This window comes from Cervus elaphus, chromosome 5, assembly GCF_910594005.1.
Source record: "Cervus elaphus chromosome 5, mCerEla1.1, whole genome shotgun sequence".
Taxonomy (NCBI): Eukaryota; Metazoa; Chordata; class Mammalia; order Artiodactyla; family Cervidae; genus Cervus; species Cervus elaphus.
In genome coordinates, this window is record NC_057819.1 from 95961844 (window position 1) to 95988506 (window position 26663).

At 43.4% G+C, this 26663-nt stretch overlaps 3 protein-coding genes and 2 non-coding genes across 11 annotated transcripts in view; 1 reads left to right on the forward strand and 4 right to left on the reverse strand.

Annotated features, from left to right (window-relative positions):
* The window catches only part of SMG6 (SMG6 nonsense mediated mRNA decay factor), a 196577-nt gene extending 192182 nt beyond the window's left edge, over positions 1-4395 (reverse strand). The window contains exons 1-2 of one of the 2 annotated variants that reach the window (XM_043903370.1): positions 4264-4395; positions 376-2110 (exon numbers count right to left, since the gene is read on the reverse strand). In XM_043903370.1, the coding sequence (XP_043759305.1) occupies positions 376-2110; positions 4264-4351 (1823 nt within the window). In that variant the 5' untranslated portion in view covers positions 4352-4395. Of the gene's footprint in view, positions 1-375; positions 2111-4000; positions 4148-4263 lie in introns of those variants that run through there. The other variant, XM_043903371.1, reaches the window with a different exon arrangement.
* Positions 4396-4551: 156 nt separating this feature from the next.
* Positions 4552-16882, forward strand: SRR (serine racemase). 4 transcript variants are annotated; one of them, XM_043903383.1, is made up of 9 exons: positions 4552-4689; positions 7441-7625; positions 12202-12373; positions 14009-14135; positions 14324-14427; positions 15272-15391; positions 15521-15595; positions 16076-16285; positions 16613-16882. In XM_043903383.1, the coding sequence occupies exons 2-9, from the start codon at positions 7597-7599 to the stop codon at positions 16811-16813; spliced, it is 1038 nt and encodes a 345-aa protein (XP_043759318.1). In that variant the 5' UTR covers positions 4552-4689; positions 7441-7596; the 3' UTR covers positions 16814-16882. The 4 variants fall into 4 exon arrangements, with proteins under 4 accessions (XP_043759318.1, XP_043759319.1, XP_043759320.1 ...); XM_043903384.1 differs by having other exon boundaries at positions 4557-4694; XM_043903385.1 differs by lacking the exon at positions 7441-7625 and having other exon boundaries at positions 4583-4694.
* On the reverse strand, positions 15627-25932 carry TSR1 (TSR1 ribosome maturation factor). 3 transcript variants are annotated; one of them, XM_043903379.1, is made up of 15 exons: positions 25773-25932; positions 25482-25585; positions 24945-25164; positions 24693-24827; positions 23890-24314; positions 23016-23175; positions 22491-22648; positions 22038-22234; positions 21165-21324; positions 20696-20806; positions 19407-19539; positions 18189-18305; positions 17659-17799; positions 17480-17554; positions 15627-17352 (listed from the first exon to the last, which is right to left on the reverse strand). In XM_043903379.1, exons 1-15 carry the CDS (start codon positions 25867-25869, stop codon positions 17174-17176), a joined length of 2412 nt encoding a protein of 803 aa, XP_043759314.1. In that variant the 5' UTR covers positions 25870-25932; the 3' UTR covers positions 15627-17173. The 3 variants fall into 3 exon arrangements, with proteins under 3 accessions (XP_043759314.1, XP_043759316.1, XP_043759315.1); XM_043903381.1 differs by having other exon boundaries at positions 25114-25164; positions 25765-25902; XM_043903380.1 differs by having other exon boundaries at positions 25765-25902.
* LOC122695925 lies at positions 19193-19287 on the reverse strand. The gene has a single exon (XR_006341655.1). It is a non-coding gene; the product is annotated as a small nucleolar RNA SNORD91 family (small nucleolar RNA).
* Positions 20463-20557, reverse strand: LOC122695926. The gene has a single exon (XR_006341656.1). It is a non-coding gene; the product is annotated as a small nucleolar RNA SNORD91 family (small nucleolar RNA).
* Positions 25933-26663: the final 731 nt, after the last annotated feature.

Genomic DNA, 26663 nt, shown 5'->3' on the forward strand with positions numbered 1-26663 from the left:
TAGGTCTAGGAAAGTAGTTCTTCCCCATATACCTCTACCTGAATTTAATAGCCAAAGTAACAGGGTACATGCTGTTTATTTCTTGGCACTTTAGAAAGTCTTTCCTTTTCCATATCCAGAGTCCATGCTCTCTTAAAAGATTTTTTCTTCTTAAAAAGTGGGAAGCACAATCATTTCTAGGACTAGAAACAGATTTTTTCTGCTCCGCTCTTTTTCTAACTTCCCTTCCCTTACAAAAATTAATGTGAAAGGGAGGTAACACCCGGGAGTTTACCTGAAAGGCTTCTACCTTCCCCAGCCTTGGGGCCCTGTACACCTCCAGCTTATTCCTACTCCCCTTTAGCCAGGATGGGACCCCCCCACCCCACTCCATACCTGAGCTGAGCCATCTTCTCCAGGCCCTCAGGACTGATGCGGTCCCTGGAGAGCAGGTTGCTGAGTTGTAGTTCTTGGTTGTCAGCCACCCGGAGGAGCCGGTGCAGTTCCTGCTGCTGCATGTTCCTCATGTGCTGTTCCACCTCCTCAGGACTCATGGTGCTGGCAGGCAGAGGGCTACACACATACTGTCCTGACGGAGCTGGGTAGCCCGGGTAGTAAGGTGCTGGGTACACACCGTTTGTAGGGCCCACCGGGTACTGCAGAGGGCTATAGCCTGTGTAAGGATACTGGGAGGCGGGGCCTGGTGCCCGGGGGTAATAATAGGGGTTGTCGGAGTTCTGAAACTTATAGTAAGAGGCTTGGGCCTGGCGTGAGTCACCCCAGGAGGTAGGGCTGACTTCATCATCAGTGTCCAAGAAATGCAGCTGCGGCGTCTGGCTCTTTAGAGCGGGTTTCTGTTCAGGATTGTTTGGGTCCCACAATCGTCGAGTGGTGCCTCCCCGGCCCCAACTCCGAGATCCCTTGCTACCAGTTCCAAATAAAAGCCGAGGTCCCAAAGGCGCCGACTCTGGAGAGCCAGCTGAACTGACTGACAGGGTGGTGTGGGCAGGGAGAATGAGAATGCCCCGGCCGCGACCCCGAAGTTCCTGTCTCAGGTTTTTGGACTCCGGCTTCTCAGAGCCTTTGCCCCCACCGCTCAAGCCTTTGTCTGGCTTTAACCTATCCACCTCTTCCCTGGCCGGCCTCACCACTGGGGAATCTTTGTTCATGGTTTCTGCATCAAAAGTGACTCGAAGAGTGCCTCGATTTTCTTTACCATTGCTTTTCTGCTCTCCCTCCCCTCGGCCAGACCAGCTTCTTTCTGAGTGCTTCTTCCTCTCTGAGCTCCTCCGTGGTCCATCAGGCTCATCAATTCTATCCTCATCCAAGGAGTCGGTTGAGGACATAGACACCTGCTTCTTCAGTCGGGGCCTCTCCTTGGTCCGATCCTGGCGGCGGCGGCGACTTCCACTGTCAGTCAGGCCAGCCCCCTCGGCACTGTTGTTGCTACCAGCCGAGCTGGTGCTGCAAGTGCGATAGCGGTTCCTGCGTTTGTCTGAGCGGGAGTAGCGCTTGGCAGAACCTGGCTTCCCCTGCGCCGAGTCTTCGTTCACCTTCTTCACCCCCTCTCCCTTTTCTACCCTCTTTCCTTTTTCTCCCTTTGCAGCCCTTACTCTGTCACCACTTGGGCTCTTTTCAGCCTCCTCTCTGTCTGGCTTGTTCACCACCTCCTCTTTCACATTTCCCCTACACTCATCTTCCTCTACCCTCAGTTGCTCTACCTGGTTGAGGATTTCTTCCTCTTCCACCCGGCTGGTGGCTTCTTTGCTAACAGTCTGCAAACGCCTTCCAGGTTGATAGATCTGCATGTCCGGTTTCTTTGTCCTCTTAATAATTCTTAGGCTTCGATCCTCTTGTCCAACAGTCCGAGGAAAGGACTCCTGTGCCCGAATATTTTCTGAGTCTACAGGACCATTTTGCTGTGGGTTGTCTTTGCAGACATCTTTAATGAGCTGGGTACAATTTCCAACAGCAGAAGAATCTCTGTCATTAACAACTTCATTCTTCAACTCGTCACTCCCAGAGGGTTCCTTGATTTTAGGTCTGTTTCTTAGTCGGGAAAGACCAGGCTTATAGATTTCCAGATCTGGGCGCCTGTTATCTTTTCGCTGCCTGGGCGCCTTCATATTTTCTGCCATGTTGGAGAGAGTGTTGGGGAGAAAAAGGTGGAAGAATAAAGGGGAAGGAGAGGAAAAAAAACTGTCGTTAAAAGTAAAGCAAGAATTACACATCCAAGTGTTCATATCGATGGACAAGGAAGCAACTTTCTGCAGAAACGGAAATTCTACTAGGTTTAAGATATTTGTACAGCAACTGACAAAACTAAAAACTTAACTATATTGGAGCTACCTACACTTGAGTTAGGGAAACAAGGGGGGAAAAATCATATTCTCTTGATTTTTACCCAAATCATACTCAGATCCACAAGACCCTAAACTACCTCATCACTGTCATAATAAAAGATCTCTGACCAGTTCTGCATTGGACTTTTTTTCTGCTATAGAGCTCTCAGCTCCACTGTGGTCTCTTCTGCCTCTAACATTTTTTATGGGGTGGTTGAGTCCTTTTAACATATTAATGGGGGAAGAGGGAGAAAATGAGGGGTATGCATGTAACAATCCACAGTTCTGGACATCTCTGGAGAAAAAGTTTGCAACTCCAGTCACTGAACTTGGCCAGGACAATCCTCTTCTTAAGGCTTTCAACTACCCAATCGCATACCTCCGGTTGAAGCAAACAGGAAGCAGTTCCTTTCACATTCTTCATCTCCACTCATGCTCACCAATTCTCTAACAGCAGCCAGTAGAGTCATTTCAAGGAAACACTACTCAGACTATCATCATTAGAATACTGAGACTAACTGCTACTATGATGATGGAATATGAGAAGGAAAAAGTTCCATAAAGGAGCTTTCCCTGGAGGATGATGGAAGTATTGTGACATGCTCTCAAAACACCAAGGACTGGGGCACTCAAGAAGAAGAAAACTGGACTTAAGAAACCACTCTCCAGGCTCCAGGAACTTGCAGAATGACAGATAAGCAAGTATCAATTTTCTGATCGGTTACCTTTAGCTGTTAAGGGGAGAGTCAACTGTAAATAGCCACTAAACTGTCCAGCGGGGGAAGAAACAGGACTTAGTGAGACTATAGAGTACTCAAAATGGAATGCTATAGAAAATTCTAGTATTGTTCTGTTAACACCAGTGCAAACAAGCTCCTAACAGGGGTCACATGCTCCAGTATTTACACCCATGGGTGTAACAAACTTGAAAAAAAACACCCCAAAACCCTGAAGTTTAAGATACCGCTTCAGTATTTTCCAAACGTTAAAAGACTGTTTCATTCACTGTGAATAAAGATAAAGCAGTTTAACTCCAGAATAACTCACCCTCAGCAGCCTTTCTAAGTTGGGGCGGGGGGGGGGGGGGCGGGGGGGGAAGAACCACTACCACTTTCCAGCAAGGAGAGAGAAAACAACCCGAATAATCCAATTCAGATAGCCAAAGAAAACCAATTTCACAAACTTCGGCCATAAGCCGGCAGAAACAGAACTACCATTCCTAAACGAACTCCCCTGACTAACCAAGAAGAGGTGAGACACTAGAATCTTCCCCGGTGTTTTCCCGGTGTGGCTGGAGGCTTTAATTTGCAAGTTGGACATTCTCTCAGATTTAAAAAAAACAAAAAACTGCTCCCACACATGCCAAGGCCAAACCAGAATACAATCAGCTTTCTGAGGTCCTGGATCCCCCCGGTGGCGCAGCCTTCAGAAGCCTGCCTTGCGGGAAAAAGTTCAGCAAGGAAATACCAAGCTGTTGAACCTTTTCTTCTCCAGGTCTCCAGTCCCTACTCTCCAAGGGGGAATGAGACGGGGCAGGCCTGCGGCTGACTCCTCGGGGAACCATACACTCCGGGGGGCCTCCTCAGCCAGACCCCGGCGCCCAACTACTTGTCGCTTCCCCGGATAGCTGGGAACCCACGGGCTGGTGTGAGAGGGCCGGGGCAATGGGGAACAGTCACCTTCGCCGTGAGAAAGGGGGCGGAGACAGGAACCCAGGCTGGGCTCTCGCGGAGGGGCCTGAGCCGGCGGAGCCCGACCCCGCACCGGCTCTCGGACTGGTAGACCGGGGAAGGCCCGCCCGCCCCGCCCTCGGCCCCCGCCCCCACTGTTGGGGGAAGGGGCGGGGGCTCCGGAGCGCCGCGGACAGAGCGGGGAGGAGGCAAAGGAGGGGAGGGAGGCGGGGCGGGCAGGCCCGGCCCAGCAGCTGGGCGGCGCGACTCACCTCTGCTCCCGGCCTGTGGAGCCAGAGTGGCCAGGATCCCTCGCAGCTCCGACGCGGAGATCCGGACACGCTCCAACCCCTCCGCCATCTTCGCGGCTGCTGCTACAGCTGCAGCTACTCCGCCAGCGCCGCGCGCGCAGCCAGGAAACCACGACGGCCGGGCGGCGCGCGCGCGCTCTCACCCTCCTCCCACCCTTTTCCCCGCCCCCTCCCGCTCTCCTCCCGCTCTCCTCCCGCTCTCCTCCCGCTCTCCTCCCCAAACGACGGTGGCCGCACAGGGAGGAAAAGCGCCGAACGCACGATCGGTCGCTCCAGAGGGAACAGCCGGGCCGCCAACCTGGGCGGGGCCGGCGGTCGCCGCGCGTGCGCAGAGGTGTGGTCGGGAAGGTGCGCTGAGGCTGGAGTTGGAGGCGCGGCCCCCGGGAGGTGAGGTGAGGTCAGGCCTGGCCGAGGCAGGCTGAGCGAGGCGAGCGTTTGCGGCGGTGGCTCCTTTTGCTGTCGCGGTGGCCGTCGAGGACACCGGTGCCGGCATGGGGTTCGGAGTCTGTCCGGGCCTTCTCCATTCGTCTTAGGCCAGGGTCTCCTCGCCACAGGCCCGGATTGGTGCATCGGGCTTTTACTTTGGGACCTTCAAGATCTTGGAGGGTAGTTACTGTTGTGCCCCCCCTTTTTTTTTAAAAGGTGATGGAACTGAATGTCAGGACCATAGCAAATTGCCCAGGATGACACAATGGATAATGACCAGAGACTCAAAAGTCTTTTCCTTTATGGCAATTTATATCCCAGGCTTCCGTTTTTTAAAAAAATACAGTATAGATGGCTCTTGCTAAGGGAAGGGTTGTGTGGAAATAAGTCAGGAGGTGTGGTAAGGCGATTTGGGAATTTGCTGTATCACTGTGAAGTTTTGGAAAAATTACTTGACTTACCTGGATCTCAGGTTGATTTCTTTTTGTTTTTGTTTTCATCTTTAAAATGTAACTGGTACTTTACTGTTTGTTCCTGAGCCTGTGTTCAGAGCTGGTGAAACTCCCTCTTGCAAGACTGTTTTCCTCCACCTCTTGCTCCTTCACAATGGCACACAGCCTGTTGGACCTCTACACCATCAAAGAATAGTTACTAATTACTCCTTAGACTGAGTGGGCATAAAAGATGCAAACAATCTGACAACTTATTCAGTTACTATTAGGTGGCAGACCCTTCCCCTCCAGAGGGCTAAACAGATGGAAAAAGTCAGTAGACAGCAAAAGAAGGGGAATGATTGGAGTGGACAGAGCAAATGGCATGGCAGTCTTTAAAAACATGGAAGGAATAGGAAAAAATGTTTAAAACTAATTTGATATCACAGTGAAATTGGACAGGATGTTGGAACAGTGTTTTTTTTAGAGATGAAAAGTGTGAACAGAGCTTCCCCAGGAAAAACATGATCGCTAAATTAATGTAGCCGTTTCAGTGAACTGCAGATGAGATATGACAAAAGTTAAAACCAGCTCAAAAAAATTTACCAGAATTCAGAGGGGAAATGTAATAGAAACGTGGCTCAGTGGTAAAGAATCTGCTTGCCAAAAAAAAAAAAGAATCTGCCTGCTGATGCAGGAGACGCAGGAGATTTGGGTTCAATCCCTGGTCGGAAAGATCCCCTGGAGTAGAAAATGGAAACCCACTCCAGTATTCTTGCCTGGAAAATTCCAGTGGACAGGGAGCCTGGTGAGTTACACCCCATGGGGTCACAAAGAGACACGACCGAACACACACACATTAGAGATGAAGGAGACATGGAGAATGGATCCAGAAAACTGGGAATCAAATATGAGTTCAGAAGGTAGTAACAGAACTGACTGAGGAGTAGCAATAATCAAAGATATAATAGAAGAAAATTTACTAATTTGATGGAAATTTTGAATTTAAAAGTTAATTTCAACTCTCAGATTTAAAGGGTTAATGAAATACCAGGTAAAAATAAATGAAAAGACAACCATATTTAGACCTGTATCACAATGAAAGCTGAGTTTAAACAACTAAAATATGTGCTAATATATTTAAGATGTATTTTTTTAAACCAGTTGCAGAGCAAGATACAGAGTATGGTTCTGAGAGCAGCAAAACCATTTATTGCAAATATAAGTTCCTATATATCAAAAAGGATGTGGAAGGATACATACCAAACTTTTTTAAATGGTTATCTTGGGAATTCCCTGGCAGTCCAGTGGTTAGGATTCCTCTCTCACTGCCGAGAGCCCATGTTCAATCCCTTATCAGGGAACTAAGATCTCACAAGCCGTGTGGTGTGGCCAAATAAATTAATAAATTAAAAAACAAGTAATAAGCTACATATTCAATAAAGTTAGAAAATAAAAATAGAAGGAAGAAATAAAGATAAAATCATAAATTAAGGAAAAAGAATAACACTTGGTAAATCAAAGCACTCATTCTTCAGAAATAAAGTAGACATTATGTAATAGACACATTTCTGGCAAAAATTTTTAAAAATCCAAAAGACATCCTATCAGATGCTTCATAGGAAGAGCAAACTTAGCTCATCAGATTTCTGATTTTTGTCCTAAAATGTTTCTGTACCAGCCTTATATCTCAGTAAATTATACCACCATCTAAGTCGAAACCCAGGAGTTATCCTTGATACCTCTCCCTCAGTAACCCCATTCAATCCAATATCAAGATACATCTTGTCTATCTCTGTAGTGGACATGTATGGAGTTTATAACTTCAGTATTTTCCCCTTTTTTCTCTTAAAAACTGCCCCTTACTCACTGATAGTACTTTCTCTTTTCCTTTTTATATTTTGTTTTTTCCTTTCCTTTCTCTTTTACTCCTTCCCTTTGCTCCTGTTTTTCTCTCCGGTGTACAGATTTCAGGCAGTCATACTGTTTGGTTCACATTGTCAACAAGGCCTTTATCGTTTTTCCTACATTCCAGTTCCCACTCATGTTCCTTCCCTCTTCAGAAGCCACTCTAATGTGTTTGATATATGTCCTTTGAAAATACATGTATCTTTGAATAATAATAATATTGTTTTGTGTATCTATGTATTTTAAACATACATATTTGATATTGTGTTCTAAAAATCATTGTTTCTTTTTCATGTTTCTGTAAATACTTCTAACTATTGCATGGTATTGTCTTAAATGACCTCATACTCTTGGCCACTGGTCCTGGGCCAAGATGGGCCAACCAGAGTCCCTACCCAGAACTTTTTTAACTGAAACTAAGAAAAAAAGAAAACCCCCTCCAGTGTGGAAGCCATAAAATGCAAAACACAGGAGCTGTCAGCAGCCATGTGTCCTGCCATGTGGAACCAGCTGGTCTGCAGTGAAAAGAATGAAGCCGACATGCAGAAAGCAGCAGAGGTGAGAAACAGAAAGTCTTGGAAAACCTCCAAGTCCCTGGTTCCACTTGTTCCTAATGCTCCATATTCCTGCCCTTTCCATGGTTCAACTTTTCTGGATTCCATGAGCCAATAAATTCTCATCGCCTCCATCTTGTGCCTACGCCAGATTCAGATTGGGGTTCTATCACTTGTAACCAAGAAATCTAACTAATTATAATCTCCAAAATGTATGTGTGTGTGTGTTTTTAATTGTAAAATACATGTAACATTGAAATATACCATCATGACCATTTTTAAGTGTACAGTTCACTAGTGTTAAGTACATTCACATTGTTGTACAACCAATCTCCAGAACTCTTTTCATCTTGCACAACTGAAACTATACCCATTGAACAGTTTCCCATCCCCCTGTCCTCCCCACAGCCTCTTACAACCACCATTCTCTTTTCTGTCTATGAATCTGACTACTGTAGGTACCTCACATACGTGTAACCATATGGTATTTGTCTTTTTCTGATTGACATTTCAATTAGCATATATCCCCAAGATTCATCCATATTCTAGCACAAGTCAGAATCTCCTTTTTTTAATGCTGAATAATATTTCACTGTGTGTTTATACCACATTTTGTTTATCCATTCATCTCTTGATGAATACTGGGATGCTTTCACCTTTTGGCCATTGCAAATAATACTATGAACATAGGTGTACAGATATGTCTTTGAGACCCTCATTGAATTCTTTTGGGTATATACCCAGAAGTAGAATTGCTGAGTCATATGGTAATTCTTTTAATTTTGGGGGGAACTACCATAATGTTTTCCACAGCAGCTGCACCATTTTACATTTCTACCAACAGTGCACAAGGACTCCAGTTTTTCTAGATCCTGCCAACACCTGTTACTTTCCCATTTGGGTTTTTTTTTTTTTTTAATAGTAGCTATCCTGGCAGGCATAAGGTAGTATCTCATTGTGGTTTTGGTTTGCATTTCTCTAATGATTAATGATGTTGAGCATCTTTTCATGTTTGTTGGCCATTTGTATATCTTTTTTGGAGAAATGTCTATTCAAGTCCTTCGCCCCTTTTTCAGTTGTTTTTTCCAAAATGTATCATGAATGATTATTTTTCTCTGCCTCCACTTTCACCATCAAAGTCCCTGTTGTCTTTCATGTGGACAACTGTAATATTTCATAACTGGATTCCCTGATTCCAACTCTTATCTCTTTCCTTTTCATTCATCACAGTGTAGCAAGTGATTTTTTGTAAATATGAATTCTTACATGTCACCTGCTCAAAAGTCTTCAATGACATTTTTTTGTCAGAGAATAGTGGATTTACAATGTTGTGTTTCTGTTGTACAGCAAAGTGAATCTGTTATAAAGTATATCCACTCTTACATTCTTTTCCCATATAGGTCATTATACATTATAGAGTATTGAATTTATATATAGTAGTGTGTATATGTCCATCCCAACCTCTCAATTTACCCCTCCTCCCTCCTTTTCCTCCCTGGTAATCATAAGTCCAGTGGCATTTTATTACTCTTAAAAAAAATTCCATGAGTCATGGTCCCTTATGATCTAGACTCTGCCAACTTCACTTTCCTTATCTCTTACATTTCCCATTGATCACATTTTCAGATCCATTGATCCTTTAGTTTCTGGAAAATGCCAAGCTCTTTCCCTCCTTAAAGCCTTCACACATTATTATTATTCCCTCTACCTGAAACACTTTTCCCCACTACTCTGCCCATTCATCTTATAGGTCATAATTTAATTTTACTTCTCAAAAAAAAAAGCTAATTATTCACAGAAAAATAAAAATTCACTTCTACATAGATGGTCTTCATTGACCTCCTTCACGTATCTAAAATAAAGCCTTTCTATATACTATCCTAACACACCTCCCTAAGTTAACACATCAGTGTTGGCAAATATATATTTAATTGGATTATTAGGACACCTGACCAATACATTGTAATCTTTATGGGAAGAGGAACAAGTCTACTTTTCTAATACTGTATCCCCAAACACATAGAAGGTGCTCAATATTTGTTGAAGGAATATGACAGATAACGAAAAACTTAGAAATATGTACAACTTTATACTAATAAATTTTAAATTGTGATTTTACCCAAAAAAACTACTGAAATTAATTCAACAGGCAATGGCAAATCCATATAAACCAGTAACTATGAAGTCACTGAAAGGTTACCAGAGGTATGTTTATAAGGTAAAGGCAAATTATTTGCAGATGGCATGATTGTTTAAAGAATAAACTGTAAAACTATTTGATATAACAAGATAATCTGATAAAGTATTGAATTACATGATAAAAATTGTTAGTTTTCATATACATCATCAGTAAGCAGTTTAAAAATTAAAAAATGCCTTCTCTCAAAAGCAACAGAAGTATGTTGCACTTAGGCATAAATTTAATCAGGGCTATACAAGGAGTGAATAAATTATGACAACTTTACTAAGAAACCTAAAACAAAAGGACTTTACTAAATTAAAAGACATCCATTGTTAATGGATGAGGAGGTTCAACATTTTCAAATATTAGTTATGCCTCCAATTCATTTGTACATTGTACAATGGAATTTCTGGCAACCTTGGTAAAGGATTTCTAAAATTCTTTTGGAAGAACTGATATATGAGAAAAGCCAATAAATTTTAGAAAGGGAAGAATATATTAATACTATTAAAGGAATTGGCAGTCTAATCAATGGAACAAAATCCAGAAAAGCCCCAAGCATTAATAGAAATTTAATTTTTTATAAATGTATTATATTTCATAGGAAAATGATGATTCAGTATAGTGTTAAAGATTTACAAAAGAATTAAGTGGCCAATATACAGAAAAAATGTTCAGTCACTAGTAATTAAATCTAAACTACTAGACATATTTCAGTAAATTGACAGATAAAAATAATAAGCGTAAAGGAAAATAGTCACTCCTCAGAAAGTGATGATGGGGTATAAATTGACATAATCTACAACTCTTCTGATCAGTTTGGCAGTGGGTGTCAAATGCCTTAGGAGTATGTATGCATTAAAAAATGCAAAATGCCACTGGTGGAATCTACTCAAACCATGTATAAAGATCTTGCAACAAGTCTATTCATTACATCATCATTATAGCAAAAAAAGAGGAAAACTTAAATGTTCAACAGAGTTATGTAAAACCGATGGTATTTTTGTAAAAAGTACTAGTGATTTAAAAAGTCATATAAGGGCTGGTGTCTCAGTGGTAAAGAAACCACCTGCCAATGCAGGAGACATGAGTTTGATCCCCGGTGAGGGAAGATCCCACATGAAATGGAACAACAAAGCCCATGTGCCACAATTACTGAAACCTGTGTGCCCTAGAGCCTGTGCTCCAAAACAAGAGAAGCCACGGCAATGAGAAGCCCGTATACCTCAACTAGAGCGTAGCCTCCGCTCCCCGCAATTAGAGAAGTCTGTGCAGCAGCAAAGTCCCAGCACAGCCAAAAAATAAAAATTTTTTAAACTTTTTTAAAAAGTCATATAAAATATCAATTGATAAGCTAAGGTTCATATTCATAATACTGTCTGAAAAAAGCAAGTTACCAAACCTGTCAAAAAAGTTTTGTCTGCATATATATATATGGGCCTGGACAGACAGACACCAGAACTTCAGTAGCAATTGTCTTTGGAGAGGAAGCAAATTAAATTCTTTCCATTGAACATGCATTGCCTGTTAATAAGGAAAAATAAAGAGAATCACAATAAAAATAGTGAAAAGTGGAAGCTTAATGCAGTTACTGGAAATTATAACTAGGAAAACTTTGAAGAAACTGAGCCAAATGGAAAAAGAGTAGATAAAATACTATCTTTGGTTTGATTTTAACTGTTACATGCATATTGAAAAAAAAAGAAGGAAACATAGAAAGTGAATTTATTAAGATGGTAGGATTGTAGGTGATTTTTCCCCTTGGTAAATGGTGAAATATTTTTAAAAATAAAAATTGTAGCAGATTTTGAAACCAGTTTATTTAAGCTTCACAACAATGATGAAAAAGTAGAGACCAGTGGCAGTAGCAACGGATGGATGGTACAGGTGAGGACTGAGCTTTAAGCCTCCCAGAATCACCAGGAATCAACTTTATTTCCTATAAAGCTTCAACAGAAGAAACTTATACACCAAAAAACTCAGCTTCAAGACATGTTCCCTTATGCAGAAATTCTGGAACCCCAGTAATGAAGATGGTTCCCACATTAATACCACAGACTGAATCTATTTTCCAATGTTATGCATTTTCTTTGCTGTTTTGAGTGTTAGTTTTTTGAACTTAAGATTCACAGCAAAACTGCTAAGAAGGTACAGAAATTTGCCATATGCCCCTTGCCCACACACATGTATAGCCTCCCTCATTATCGACATCGCCCACCAGACTGATGTATCTGTTACAGTTGAACCTGCATTGATATACCATTACCACTAAAGTCCATAGTTTACATTATGGTTCACTCTTGGGGATGTACATTCCACGGGTCTGTGTTTTCAAAATCTTTTCATTAAACATATCATCTAGGCTTGCTTTGACCCCCTTCTTATTCTTGGCTTACAGAACCATGTGTGATCCGTACTGCATCTCCTTTGCTGATGTTGAAAAAGCTCATATCAACATTCGAGATTTTATCCACCTCACACCAGTACTAACAAGTTCCCTTTTGAATCAAATAACAGGACGCAATCTTTTCTTCAAATGTGAACTCTTCCAGAAAACTGGATCTTTTAAGGTAATAATCCTTTTTGATAGTATACCATTCTTTTCAAACTACTTTCACATAAATGTGTATGATCCTCCTGACCACCCAGTGAGGTAGGTAGAGTTAATGTCTTTTTATAGCTAAAGAAAGGGTTGTCAAAATTTTCCTTTGCTTAAGTCCTGGTTACTTAGCATCATGGTGTTCCGGAGAGCCACTTTTACACTATCTCAAAATTCCTTATAATTAAGGTGATCACATACAGCTTACTGTCCAAATTAGGACATGTTTGGGAATGAAAAGGGGAACTTCTAATGATAGAACAGAGAGCACAGTTGTCAACTTGGACACCTGTGGTGTTGAGTCGTGTCCAACGCCTTGCAACATGACTTTGCAACATGACATGTGTGATCACACCGTATATAGCCAAGTTTAAGCATTCACTTGCTATGTGTTTATATATTATGAATAAAAAAGGTCTAAACCTAGCTCAGCCCTCATATAACAAAACCTTTTTCTTTTTCTGTAATATATGTCAGGGTCTCTCCTTTGCATAAAAATAGGTTTTTGTTTCCTCATTATCAGAATTTTCTGACCATTAATTGAACTTCATTCATTAGAATGAACTTCAAGATTCATTCAAGTAAAAATCTGAAAGCTACATTTTGGACTGTGCCTGAGAAGTATTAGTACCTGTTAAGTGGTAGCTTTAGGATATCATGTATTTACCTTTTTCGGCACCCATTAACTGAGAACTTTTAAACAATACAAAAACTTCTCTATTTTCTTTTGCCCTTTGCTTCTGTCAGTTTGTTCTTCATTTGTCACACATCAAGCACATATTTTCACTAACTATACCAGGTGTATGTACTGGAGGCCTTGCCCTATACTCATACTTTCAGGGGAAGACAAAAGTAGGTTGATGACAAGTGTCTTACAGAGAGAGAGAATTCCCTAGCCATCCAGTGGTTAGCACTCTGTGCTTTCCCTGCCAAAGGCCCAGGTTGGATACCTGGTTGAGGAACTAAGATCCTGCAAGCCATGCAGCACAGTCCAAATAAAAAGATATAAAGATACACACAAGGAACATGGAAGCCAATGGAGTACCTAATTTTGCCTGGGAGAGCAAGAAGGTTGAACCAGATGATGTTTGATCCAAGTTTTATAGGATGATACTTTTAGCCAGATCAGGGAGTGAGGGAAAGAACTACAGGTAGAGGCATCAACAGGTCAAGAAATAGAGGTGTGAGCTAACCTGACAGGAAACTAGCAGCAACTTAAGATGGCTAGGACACTGACATGTTAGGAAGTAACATATTAGCTATGTTAGAAAGGCTGCAGCTTTTAAAGAATTTGTGCTTTTCTTACAAAGATAGGCAGTCAATGAAAAAGGTAACATTTGTTTTTAAAGGGTAACTTTCATAATCTAGCAGAACTATTAGATGAGAATGATCCTTGAGGCAGGATCAGCTGAGATTCAGTAACCCCCAGTTGAGAAATTAAGCCTCACCGAGGTGGTGGCCAAGATGAACATGAGATATTTAGGAGGTACAAACCAATACGATTTACTGGGTGTGCAGTGTTGGAAGAGAAAAATCTAAAGCTGGTAGATTTTTTGAAAAGAAACATTTTAAACAAATGGATTAATTCACCATCCCTCTTTTCCAGATTCGTGGTGCCCTTAATGCAATCAGAGGCTTGATTTCTGCCCATCCAGAAGAGAAGCCCAGAGCTGTTGTTACTCACAGCAGTGGAAACCATGGCCAGGCTCTCTCCTTTGCTGCCAGATTAGAAGGTACTTGATTAACTTCTCAGAGTCCTGGGTAGGATCATCAGAGGAGTGGAAAAGTATCCTTAACTTTCAGTGAGATTGGTGATAGCCATGGAAATAAATTTCCCAGCCCCTGATTACAAGCGAACTGAACAGAGGTTTCTATCCTAAATTCTGATTTGTACTAACTAAATGTTGTTTCTCCCTCCCAGGGATTCCTGCTTATATCATAGTGCCAGAAACAGCTCCCAACTGTAAAAAACTGGCAATACAAGCCTATGGAGCCTCTATTGTATACGGTGAACAAAGTGAAGAGGTAAGGGAGAGAATGTTCAGCACCACCACCCAGGGTTCATGGTCACATGAAACCTCTTACCTCACTGGGCGCAGCTTCCAGTCTCCTTTGTTGTTTCCTTTTTAAATGTTGGCATGCCCATCACTCAGATGATCTACTCATGGTCTCCTAGTTTAAAACTTCTAACTCCAGTCCTGACCTTTGCTCTTAGCCCAGACTTTTTTTTTTTAAACTTAAGAAATTATGTTATTTTTTCAATATTTGGCTGAGATGGGTCTCAGTTGTGGCATGCAGGATGTTTGATCTTTGTTATGGCATGTGGGATCTTTAGTTACAGTATGCAAACTCTTAGTTGCAGCATGTGGGATGTAGTTCCCTGACGAGGGATGGAAACCTGGTCCCCTGCACTGGAAGCATGGAGTTTTAGCCACTGGACTACCAGGGAAGTCCCAAAACAAAAATTCTTGCCATCACTTGTGGCCCAGATGAACTGGCCCATCACTACTTTTCTGATCTCACTTTCCACTGTTACTCTCCCCTCAACACTCCACACCAACCAGTTTCTCAAAGCCAAGCACTCCTATTCTGTGGTCTTTGTACTTGCTGTTCCTCTTTCCCTGGAGTATTCTGTGGAGACACATAGGACTTGTTCAAATGCATTGTTCTCCAAGGCATGTATTTACTTATATCCCACCCTATCCCATCATGTTAGAATGCAGCTCCCCTGAGTGCAGGGGCTGCTCTGTTCAGTCACATCCTCAGTGCCAGAACCAAGTCTGAGAAAAGCAGCCAGCCAATGAAGTGTTAAACAACCGAATCTAACTTGTTGGGGACTCGAGTAAGCTAAAGTAATGTCCTCTTTCAGTCCAGAGAAAATATGACAAAAAGAATTGTGGAAGAAACAGAAGGCATTATGGTACATCCCAACCAGGAGCCTGCAGTGATAGCCGGGCAAGGGACAATTGCCATGGAAGTGCTACACCAGGTAACGGCTTAGCTGCTCAGCTGCCAGGAATGCTGACGTTTGGCCACAGAACCAGTTCTTTCCTATGTACATATAAAACTGGTTATTAACACACACCTATTTTAATACTTTATATTCTTTTCATTGCAGGTTCCCTTGGTAGATGCACTGGTGGTACCTGTAGGAGGAGGAGGAATGCTTGCTGGAATAGCTATTACAGTGAAGGTGAGAAAACAGCTTCTGGAGGACTCCCCACTTCAGGCACAGAAGTTTATTTTCTATTATAGTACATTGTGAATACTTGCTCAACATTCCCCCCAAACTGCCATTCCTTCGTATCATCTCCTGGCACTTGAGGTGGAAGGCTCTTCTCTGCATCACTACCCTTTTCTTAATGAAAACTTTACAGCATAAAAGCCATTACAATGAGTGGCACCCTCACAGTCCTTTGAATTCCATCTCACCAACTTACTATCCAGGTCAGGAGCTACCCCTTTCCCAAGTCACCAGCAGAACCAGCTGTGATCTAGGCAACTGAAGGCCAGAGTGGAAAACAATTTAAACTGCTTTAAGGCCTTATTTCTATTACGTAGATTAAAAGAAAGGCTCTTGGGCAGAAATGTGTTAACTATACCATCTGTTAACTGCAAACATGCAGCCAAATGCTGTGGCTAGTTGTAAGGTATCTAATATTCCTCTTTCTAGGCTCTGAGACCTAGTGTGAAGGTATATGCTGCTGAACCCTTGAATGCAGATGACTGCTACCAGTCCAAACTGAAAGGGGAACTGACCCCCAACCCCTATCCTCCAGAAACCATAGCAGATGGTATCAAATCCAGCATTGGCTTAAACACCTGGCCTATTATAAGGGACCTCGTGGATGATGTCTTCACTGTCACAGAGGATGAAATTAAGGTGAGGCTTCAAGAGGAAAGAAAACAACAAAAGAATGGAGCAACTTCTTAGGCAAAAACCCTCCTGTTGTAAATGGCAAATAACCCACAAGGGGACTTGACTAGGTGATATCGTTTAACATGTGAGAGGGTACTCTAGATGAGTGTCAAGACAGTAAAGCAAGTTAGAATGAAAAAAGCCCTGCCCTTCACTGGCAAACACAAACATATCACAAACAGCAAAACTCAGACTGGGCCCCCATTTGGCCTTTAATCATGGAGGCCAACCAACTAGGCTCCTTCCCCCTTTTCCCATGTCACTAATTCTTACTCCCTTCTATACTGACAGTATGCAACCCAGCTGGTGTGGGAGAGGATGAAATTGCTTATTGAACCTACAGCGGGTGTTGGAGTGGCCGCTGTGCTGTCTCAGCATTTTCAAACAGTTCCCGCAGAAGTCAAGAACATCTGTATTGTGCTCAGTGGTGGAAATGTAGACTTAACCTCCCTAACCTGGGTGAAGAAGCAGGATGAAAAGGCAGCTCCCTAGCAATCTGTTTCTGTTTAAAATGTGCAAAAGGAAGAAAAGGGACTCAAGTGTCTAGACACTTGGAAATTTTGTCTCCTGGTCATTGTCAAGTTTCTATTTTCCCCTCTAAAACAGCCTTCAAAACCCTAATGGAGAATGTGTATTTCAGTAAGATTTAATGGGTTTTTTTGGACTAAGTTGAACTAAACATCCATACTTAACTGAGACACCTTCTCAAGGCCAAGAAAAGTCTTCCGCACAAAGGAGCAGGAGCCCTTAAGTAGGCTTAAGTAGAAAGCACAAACTGGGCAACCACAACCTACAGGCTCCCATCCCTAGAGTGCTCACTAGGAGCAGTGAGACAGAATCCCACTGAATCCATTACTCCATGTCCATTTCAGGCACTGTTGAAGAAATCTCACTTTTCACCCAGGGGACTGGTTCTGGTACATATGGATCATAAGTCCACTTGGGGAAAACTCTCTTATAAAGATTCATCAGTACTGTGTCCTGAGATTTTAGCTTCCCATCAAAACTGCACTTCATGTGACCGTGAGTACCTAGAATGCAAACAGAATGAGTTGGTCATATTAATAGAAAACTTTAAAGCAGTGGTCTCCTAACCCAATGGTCATTTAACAGCACTGAGGAAGTCTACACAAGCTCCCAAATCACACATTCTCTTACCTAAAGGCTCCTTGATGTGGCCCCTGCGGCCCCACTTTGTTCTCAGTTCCACAGGTTTAAACCACAGTACATCCTCTTAGATAAAGAAACACACAGAAGACCAGAATGAAACACCTATCCATAATGTATAAACCCAACCTTCATCCCACAAAGGCAACTGGATCCCCTGTCACACCTACCTCTGTTGAAAAACATGTAACGCACCACTGCCGTCTTAGTAAAAATTTTGAAAGGATGACCACTCAGAACAACTCTCTTGATGACCATCCTGTCTGGATCCACTGACAAGAGATGGCCTGTGGCAATGAGGCTGTGCATTCCTGAGGGGCAAAAGCAGAGCAGCAGGAGGCTTCTGGTCAAAGCCTTCACTTATTATCCACTTATTGTCTATGTAAAGACCTATGAGAGCTTGGGGAGACCCAGTGGGGATGTACTATGTAGGCCCCTCCTGGGTTCATGGCCAAGATCACTGATATTCCTGCTGAGCCTGTCCTCAGAACCTGCCCTAAATAAGAGCACCCTGAGCAGCCTCCACCAATTAGCTAAGGTTTGCAAGCAAGATAAAACCCCATTTGTCATCCTGAAATTGGGATAATTTAAAAAACATCATTACCTTTTTTGTTACCATTTGACTCCCAATTTAAATACAGAAAGCAATTAATCTTATTAAGGACCCACAGGCCTATTCACTTCTGTGAACTCAACTTACCATTGCTGTTCTGTTTGAAAAGCAGCACAGACGCAGGAGGAAAAGTGATCGGAGCATATACTGTCACCACCAGGGCTGTGTCTGCAGTCAGGAACCTCTGAAATTTATGTTTATCCGCTGCCATTAAAAGAATAAAAACCAGGACATATTTTGAGAAACAACAGGTAATCCAAAGGCCTGTGAAAAGCTGTATCACTGGAACTAGGGCAACTAATGTTTCTTTATCCTACTACTTCTCCAAACATTTTCTGGCCTCTGTACAACTGAAAAATACAACCCTATCCTAGCAGAGTGATTTTTCAAGTAGGAGGCAGAGTCTTGGAGCTTGAACTGTATTTGGGGGTTTGAAAAAGTTCTCCAGGTGATCCTGATACATATCACCCTACCTCATTTGAGAATCGGCGCTTTACAGAAAAACACTCCACTAATTCAACAGCTCTTAGTCTTGAGCAAGGATTGGCAAACATTTTCTATAATCAGAGTTAAGTATTTTAGGCTCTGTGGCCATAGAGTCTCTCTTATAACTACTCAATTCTCACTAAAGCACAAAAACAGCTACAGACAATACATTATTTTAAATTAATACTGAAAGTTATAAAATATTTTAAGAGCAATATCAATCCCTCATTTAGACAGCATGGTTGGTGAACAAAGAAATTATCCAGAGCATACATTAATACTGCCTTTTTTCACTTTCCTCTGGCGACTGCTGGGGGCTGAGAGTGTGGGTAACGTTCAGAAGCCCCGACATACTGCAAGTATCTTCCCACTCTAAAGACTGTAAGAGGACAATCATTTTTTTTCATAGGAGTATCCCTGGTCATCACTGTCCAAAATCTCATCTCATCTCAAGATCTCAGAAGCCATACACCTCTGCTTTATCCAACTGTGGGCTACCCCCTAGACTTCACCCACTGGGACATCAGATGCCAAGGGTTCCATGACACGTCATTTCTTGAAAGTTGCTGACCCCGATTCAACACTGACTCCGCAGCAAATACTCATGGTAGAGCAGCCTCAGCACCACACAGAGGTTGCATCACTGGGATGCTTCAGACAGGTTCAGACATTTTGAATGGAAACATCATTGGCTCCTAAACCAGAGCTTGAAATGGTGTATTCTGCACACCCCACCCCCATACTCCCACCCCCTGCTGCAAAATCAAAGTCCCCTAAAAGACAGTAAGATGGACCCCCAGAAACTTCCCTGATGCTTACCTGCAGTGTGCTGAGAGAATAAAGGTGAGGCTCGGAAGCGCCTGAATCCACAGTGGAAGATCAGCTCCTCTTTAGCTTTCACAGGTTCAGTGTTGCCAGGGTGCCGGCTCACCACCATATTAAGTACTGACATCTGGGGACCAAGTAGAGAAACAGAACTTATCAGGAATAGAACACTCTAAAGTAAAAGAAGGCAAACCAAACCAGCAGACTGGGTTCACCCTAAGAACTGACAATACTAATTTATGTTGTTGCTTAGTCACTAAGTTGTGTCCAACTCTTTTTATGACTCCATGAACTGTAGCCTGCCAGGCTCCTCTGTCCATGGGATTTTCCAGGCAAGAATCCTGGAGTGGATTGCCATTTCCTTCTCCAGGGGATCCTCCCGACCCAGGGACTGAACCCGCATCTCCTGCACTGCAGACAGATTCTTTACTGCTGAGCCACCTGGGAGGCCCTATACTAATTTACGGTATAGTATAAATGATGAAACACAAATCCATCTTTTACCTTCACTAAGAACTAGCATGCAAACTGAAAATAGGCTGACTTTCAGAACTTTCATGTCCCTGCTATACTAGTTGACCTTCCCATGTGTAACATGTAAGGGTTCAACATCTACCACAAAATCAATGACTACAAGTCACTCACTAACCACACACCACCAAACCACACTCATTTAAGACCCTTCTTGCTTCAACCATACATTGACCAAAGGGCAGAGCTCTCTTACACCCCAACCTACATGACTGCTGGCCACCAAGAGAAAAAAGATCTATACCTTGGCATGAAAGTGAAAGTTGCTCAGTTGTCCAACTCTTTGTGACCCCATGGACTATACAGTCCAAGGAATTCTCCAGGCCAGAATACTGGAGTGGGTAGCCTTTCCCTTCTCCAGGGGATCTTCCCAACCCAGGGATCGAGCCCAGGTCTCCCACATTGCAGGTGGATTCTTTACCAGCTGAGCCACAAGGGAAGACCATACCTTGGCAGAAGCCCTCCTTATTTTTATGGATGCCAATCCTTGACTAAAGTCTGATCTGACAAACATACTTACGTCAGAGAAGTCTCAGAACCATACAGAGATGACATCACTGAGATGCATCAGACAGGTTCAGACATATTAGGTAAAACCATCATCGACTTCTCTGTCATCCTCTCCTGACTCCTCATCATAAAGGCAGACTTTTACATCCCAAGGAGCAAAACGTCAGCCACATAAAACATTAGGCTGTCATATAAAACTGGTTGCAAAGTGCCATAACTCATCCCACAAGACACTAACTCACCTTCTGTTCATGAGGTAGTAACGAAAATGCAATCAAGGGTGTGCCTCGCTTGAAGTGCTCAACCACTGAGACAGGGACTTCAGAGACATGAAGTGTGACATACCAGCCAACCTTCCAGGAGAAAGCAGAATACGATCATGCAGTTACTATTATGGTCTCAATAATGACGAAGCATTTCTCCAACTATGTTAACAGTCTCCCAGACATTGATGAAGCCAGTGTTCACCCTCCAAGACTGCCTTGCACAGATGCCTCAACTACCCAGATTAAGCTTTCCCAGTTAACATCTCTGACACCTCTTTGTTCCCAGTATCACTCTGATCAGTAACTCGGTAGCTTCTCTAAGTTAGCTGAAGGCAGCGTAACACTCATTAAGGTACTCATGCCAAGAGAGTGAGTAGGGGGAGGGGGACAGATACGACCTTGGCAAATAAGCAAATTATAGGGATGGACAAAGGAAAGCAGATACCTCAGCTCCTTCAACTTCTTCTTCAATCTCTTTAAAGATGCGTCTCCGGGTATTAATAAAGTTCTGAAACTGAAAGATCCGAGCATAATCTCGAGGGAGGTTTTCCTTAGGATCCCAAGGAGATGTCCGGAAGCTCTTAAGGCCTCTGTATTTCTGAAATCTAGAATATAGATGATATTTTAAAGAAATTCACAGTGACATTTATATGGTGCTACTTAACTGTTTCACTCAACTCACTTAAAATGCCTAAAGCTTAAAATTTAAAAAAAGGAAAAAATTTTTTAACTTTTAAAAATTAAATAAATAAAATGGTTAAGGCTTTTGCTTAAAATAACTAACTACCTTTCAAAATAACCTAATGGCCTAAATCAGGACCACCCTCCAAAAGAGCCAGTAACAAGTATTTCAGCACCAAACCCCAGCTTCTTCAAAGTATTAACAGTGGTTCCCTGCTGCATATTAGGGAGTGGCTCTTTAACCTGACTAGCAGGGTCCTTGATAAAAGCCTTACCCCTCTAACAACTCTTGTTTTGGTGAGACTCACCTTTAGAGCGGTCAAGATCACCTTCACCCCTAACTCTTTGTTCTTGCTCTTCTACCTAAACTTCCCCAAATCTCCAAATGTTACATACTTTAATCGAGTCTTAGCTCCAAAGGAAGCATTTGCTAATTAATCCCAATTGTATTTCCGTAACATTATTAGTCTGTACTACACAGTGTAGAATGTGAATATATATAACTGTTCATATATAAGGTTAGCCCTTTGGGAGGAAGAACAATGTTTTTTCTTCTTTTATATCACACTGACATAGTTCTGAGCCATGTAAGTTTTAAATAAAAATGTATTGATTGGTTTTGGACTTGTTGACTCACCGAATTCTAGCAGCCACATCACGGGGGGTATCTACTTCATCTGGGAACATCTCTTCCAGTCTTTCTTGTTTGTATTTCTCCAGCATTTTTTCCTCAGCCTCTTCATCCACTTTCTCATCATACAGATCATCACGTACAGACTCTCCTATAGTCATAGTTTCACATTCCTCCTCTTCTTCCTCTTCACTACCCTCGTCCTATAGAATGAAGGATCACAGTTTCTGAGGAAGCCCACATCTTTACACAAAAGGCCAATACGCTGAAGTTTACTAGATACACAGTCCAAACCAATATTAACTCTAATAGAAACTGAGTTATAAAACAGAGTCTCATTCCAGCAACTATAAAGCTATTCCTAAGAAATGGACCACACATACCCCTTAAGGTCAGGAAGCCCCCTTGCCTTGCATTGGGGGCTATACACAGAGGGTGCCCAAGGGCCCATTTCCTTACCTGAGATTCCTCTTCCATAAAATTCTCGTGTTCTATATCATCATACTCATCTCCTTCCCCACCACTTTCACCATCCTCATCCAGAATCCATTCAGCTTGATAACTGGATGTTCCCTTGGGAACCTTCTTTACAACCTTGGAACTTTCCTTCAGTAAGTCTGTAAAAGCCCAAATGAGTTAAGTTACATACCTCCTCCTTTCTTCTATGACACAGGATATATTGCTACCAATACCAGGAACTCCGGCAGGCACTTACAAGTTTATTTCAGCTGCCTCAGAACTAGCACTAGCAATACTACCATGGTTAAACAAGTCTCATAGTGAATCGGAAGTTATTTTCCCATTCATTAGGAAACAATAAGTAATTCTTAAGAGATAGAGCAAGTGCAAACTATAGCCTTTGGAGGTAAGAGAAGACAGACTTCCAGTACTTCATCTGTGCTACCTTTTAAGGTCCTCACTGTGAGCAGTTAGACAAAACCCACAATTCCAGGCCAGAAGAATTTGAAGTCTGCCAATACCAACCATGTGCCTCGCTCAGCTCCTCCTCTGTGGGCCAGGTCTGCTCCCCCTCCATTGGATCTGGGATAACCTCTGTTTGCAAAGATGCTTGTCTATCAGGGTCTGCCTTCATTAGAACCTTCGGGTCTTCCTCCATATCAGCTACAGCATCTGAAGAACAAATCTGAAAACCCAGTCGACAATTAACTGTTAGCCAAAAATCTACTAAATCTAACATAATTAGAAAGATCTAGAAGAGCATAGCCCTCAAATAGAATAGAAAGCCAAAACTTGTCAGGATTTTTCAAATGGTTCTGTTTCCTAGCATTCTAACTCTATAAGTCTAGCTCTTGAAGCCTTTCATAATCTGATCCCATGCCTACCTGTTTAGTACTCCCAGCCACTGTTATCCTCAGAGTTCAAAGAAACCCTTTGATCTATCACTTTGCCTAGGCTCAAGTTGTCTCTATTTGCTAGGAAATTCTTCCACCACTTTTCAACTCATAAAACACATTCATCCTTCTCAATACCTGGCACAAGTCGATCCCTTCCGTGAATCTTGCCAGTCTTTTTCTCAACTTCCACTGCAGGTGTACTTTCTCAATCTTTATTTCACAGGTGTTTGCCATTTTTCTGACCTAATTAAGTTGTCTAAAGAGAGAAACTACAGCTGTGTCTATCTACAGACTCAGAGCCAATTGCTATGCAAAGCATCTATAAAGCACTGAGTAAATATTTAATATATCAACTTATTTGTAGTTGACTATTGCCTTTTTTCTCAATTACCTCCAGGGACTAGGATATTTGTCCAAGTGTGTAGCCATACTACTTTCTCTGAAGTTAATTAGTTCTCATCCATGATTGTACAAGACATAGTTTTTAAGAACACCAAACTTACCTCCATTGCCGTGCCTGAGTCCTTTGAGGATCTGATCACTCTCGGATTTAAAGGGAAAGGGTCCACAGGGGCATCTATCTGCTTCATCTGGAAATCACCATGTCCAGTGATATGCAGCACACTATTTACATTCAGAGCCTGCCCACGAACATAGCCTGAGATCTTCAAGGTGCCCATCAAGTCATTCTCTTCACTAGGCACAAAGTCAGCAGCATGAGCAAATAGATAGGCACGCCGATCTCGAAAGGCAAGATGCCGTTGCTTTTGGTTAGCCAACTGCCTGAGCAGCATCCCTGCCTCCTGCTGAGTATCTAACAGGAGGAGTTTGTCCTCAGGAAAGCGCTTCTCCACTGCTTTACTTAGCTTTCTTCTGGCATCTACTTGTTTCTTTGGCGGGAGGCTAGAAATCCCTTGAACAGCTAACGCTGTGAGCAAAAGAGAAAAGGTTTCATGACTTGTTGCTTCACTATATGAAAATCTCCCCCTGCAATTTACAAACAAGCTAATAGTTCAGTTGTGAGCCCAGAGATCACCAGGCAACTCACCACCACTCAGTTACCCTAAAGAAATTTCACAATAAAACCAAACTTCATAATCTTCTTCTTTCTCTGGGCAACTAGCAGTCCAGAAATAAAAAGGCACCTTGATACCTGACTTGTAAATAATGGACCAAGTTAAGGCCACACATACTCGTACGACCCCCCCAATAATATCAAGCGTTAGACATAGTGTCTGGCAAATTACAGGTGAATAAATGCTAATTCAGTTCCTTTCTTGACCTGCAATACTTCCAACTCACTTACTATAGGTGGGAAGGCCCTGAGCAAACAGGCAAGAAAGGCAGTAATCCCCGGTGCTATCCCAGCCTTCTAGTGGATCAAGGAGGAACAGGATGGTATCAGCCACTTTAGCCATGTCTAACACAGTGTGCAGATCCCCTGGAATAGAAGACAAAGTCATAGGAAAAGGTGGTTGACATCAGGACATTTTACTCACAAAGTATTACCACTAATGCTCAAAACATAGTGATCGGAAATATTGTTGCATACTCTAACCTGGCCTTGCCGATGTGAAAAACCACCGATGTTTCAAGCGGGGGCATAACAGCATAAAGCTATGGGTGCTTCCCCGTTCATTCAAGTGTACAGTTCCAGTGTCCCTATCCTGAAGCAGCCGAAAGGCCTCTGGCAGGGAAATCCTGTCGTGCAAGGGCACCACCAGTACCTGATGAGGAGGGCCATCCTTGCTGCCAAGCTGTCTCTTTTCTGCCAAAACCTGCGGAAAGAAAGGATCAGAGAACACCTCAATGTTTCAATACTTTATTCCAGTACTGCATTTCCAACAGTACAGAGGCCCATCCTCAACATCCAAAAGAGCATCTCTCTTGTTAAAAGGTGTCAGGTATGCCAAGGAGGTGGGCAGGAGGTAGGCACAAAGCTACAGCATGAGTCTGGGCCTGCACACCTGACACGTGCTCTAGAGTTATCCTCCATCTCTGACCCCCTTCCCAGGGTCACGTTTTCTAGTTCGAGGCATCACCCGCCTATAAAGGTTGTGAAGCCACACCAGTCACCGAGCCCCAGTCCTCTCACCGCCTCCTTCTTCTGCTTTCGGAGCTGGCTGGCGCGATGCCTCTGGTCCACCCTGCTGAGATCTTTTCTCACCTTCTTGCTGAGGGTTTTCGGTGCTAGACGGCCTGGAAAGATATCAGACCTTTCTGATCTTGCGCAAAGCACTAGCAGGTCAAGAAAGGGGACCCCTGCCTCCCCTCCTTAGACCCTTTGCGCGGGGTCCAGGCCGGAAGCAGGAACTCATTCTGGGCACGAAGAAAAGCAGTTAATATCGACTAAACAGCTCTTCTTCCTCCAACCCTACCTTCTTACCCTTGCCGTCTCGCTGCGCGGACCCTCGACCCCGATGCCGCCCGCCTTTATGCGCTTTATTCTGCTGCTTAAGCGGGCCTGAGCGATGGGCCGCCATGCTGCCGTTCACGTGTACCAAGTCGCCACTACTTCCGGGCTGAACAGATCGCTTCCGGTCCCCGCCTCGGGGGCGTGTCCTCCCCTAGCGGGGCGGGGCTCCTCGCGATCTCTCGCGAGGTTCATTTACACACGCCTCTAGACTAAACCTCCGCGTAAACTTTTCCCGGACTGGTGATCTGCTTTGGGGAGACTTGAAAACACCGGATGTGGGCTCGAGGCTTGGTCTTTCGTTTCGGAGGGCCGATATGTTTCCTTGAGTTTTGATTTTTTTTGCGCTGTCATGTTGCATCACTTAGGAAGATTCTCCATTCGTGCGATAGAGGGCTAAGCCCCTCCTCTCAGCTAGCTTTGTTAGCGCACGCTGCTGCTCGATTGGGCGCAGCAGGTGTTTCTTGTCACTTTGAGCCACCGTTTGTCGCCCTCAGTTACCAGGTGGGGCTGCTTAAGCCTACCAGGCAAATCGTGCGGAAGGCGCTTGTCTCACATCCAGTTTTCGTGCCAGTTCCCGCTGGTCCCAGTTACCCCAACCCGCGCCTCCACCTCCCAAGTAGCTGCGAGAAAAGCCAGACGGGTCGTGGCGACCCCTCGGAGGAGGGACAGCTGACCGTGGCTGGCGCCCTCAGAGCCAGCCGCGCCTCTGCTGACGGGGGCGGTTGCTCTCCCACTCCTCTTCCCACAAGCTTTGCAACAGAGGGCGCCCAGCCGTCAGGGGGTTTTAAAGAAACGATGGCGCTCCACTGCCTGCCTCCCAGCCAGGGGACCAACACGGGCTTCCCAGTAATCAGACTCGAG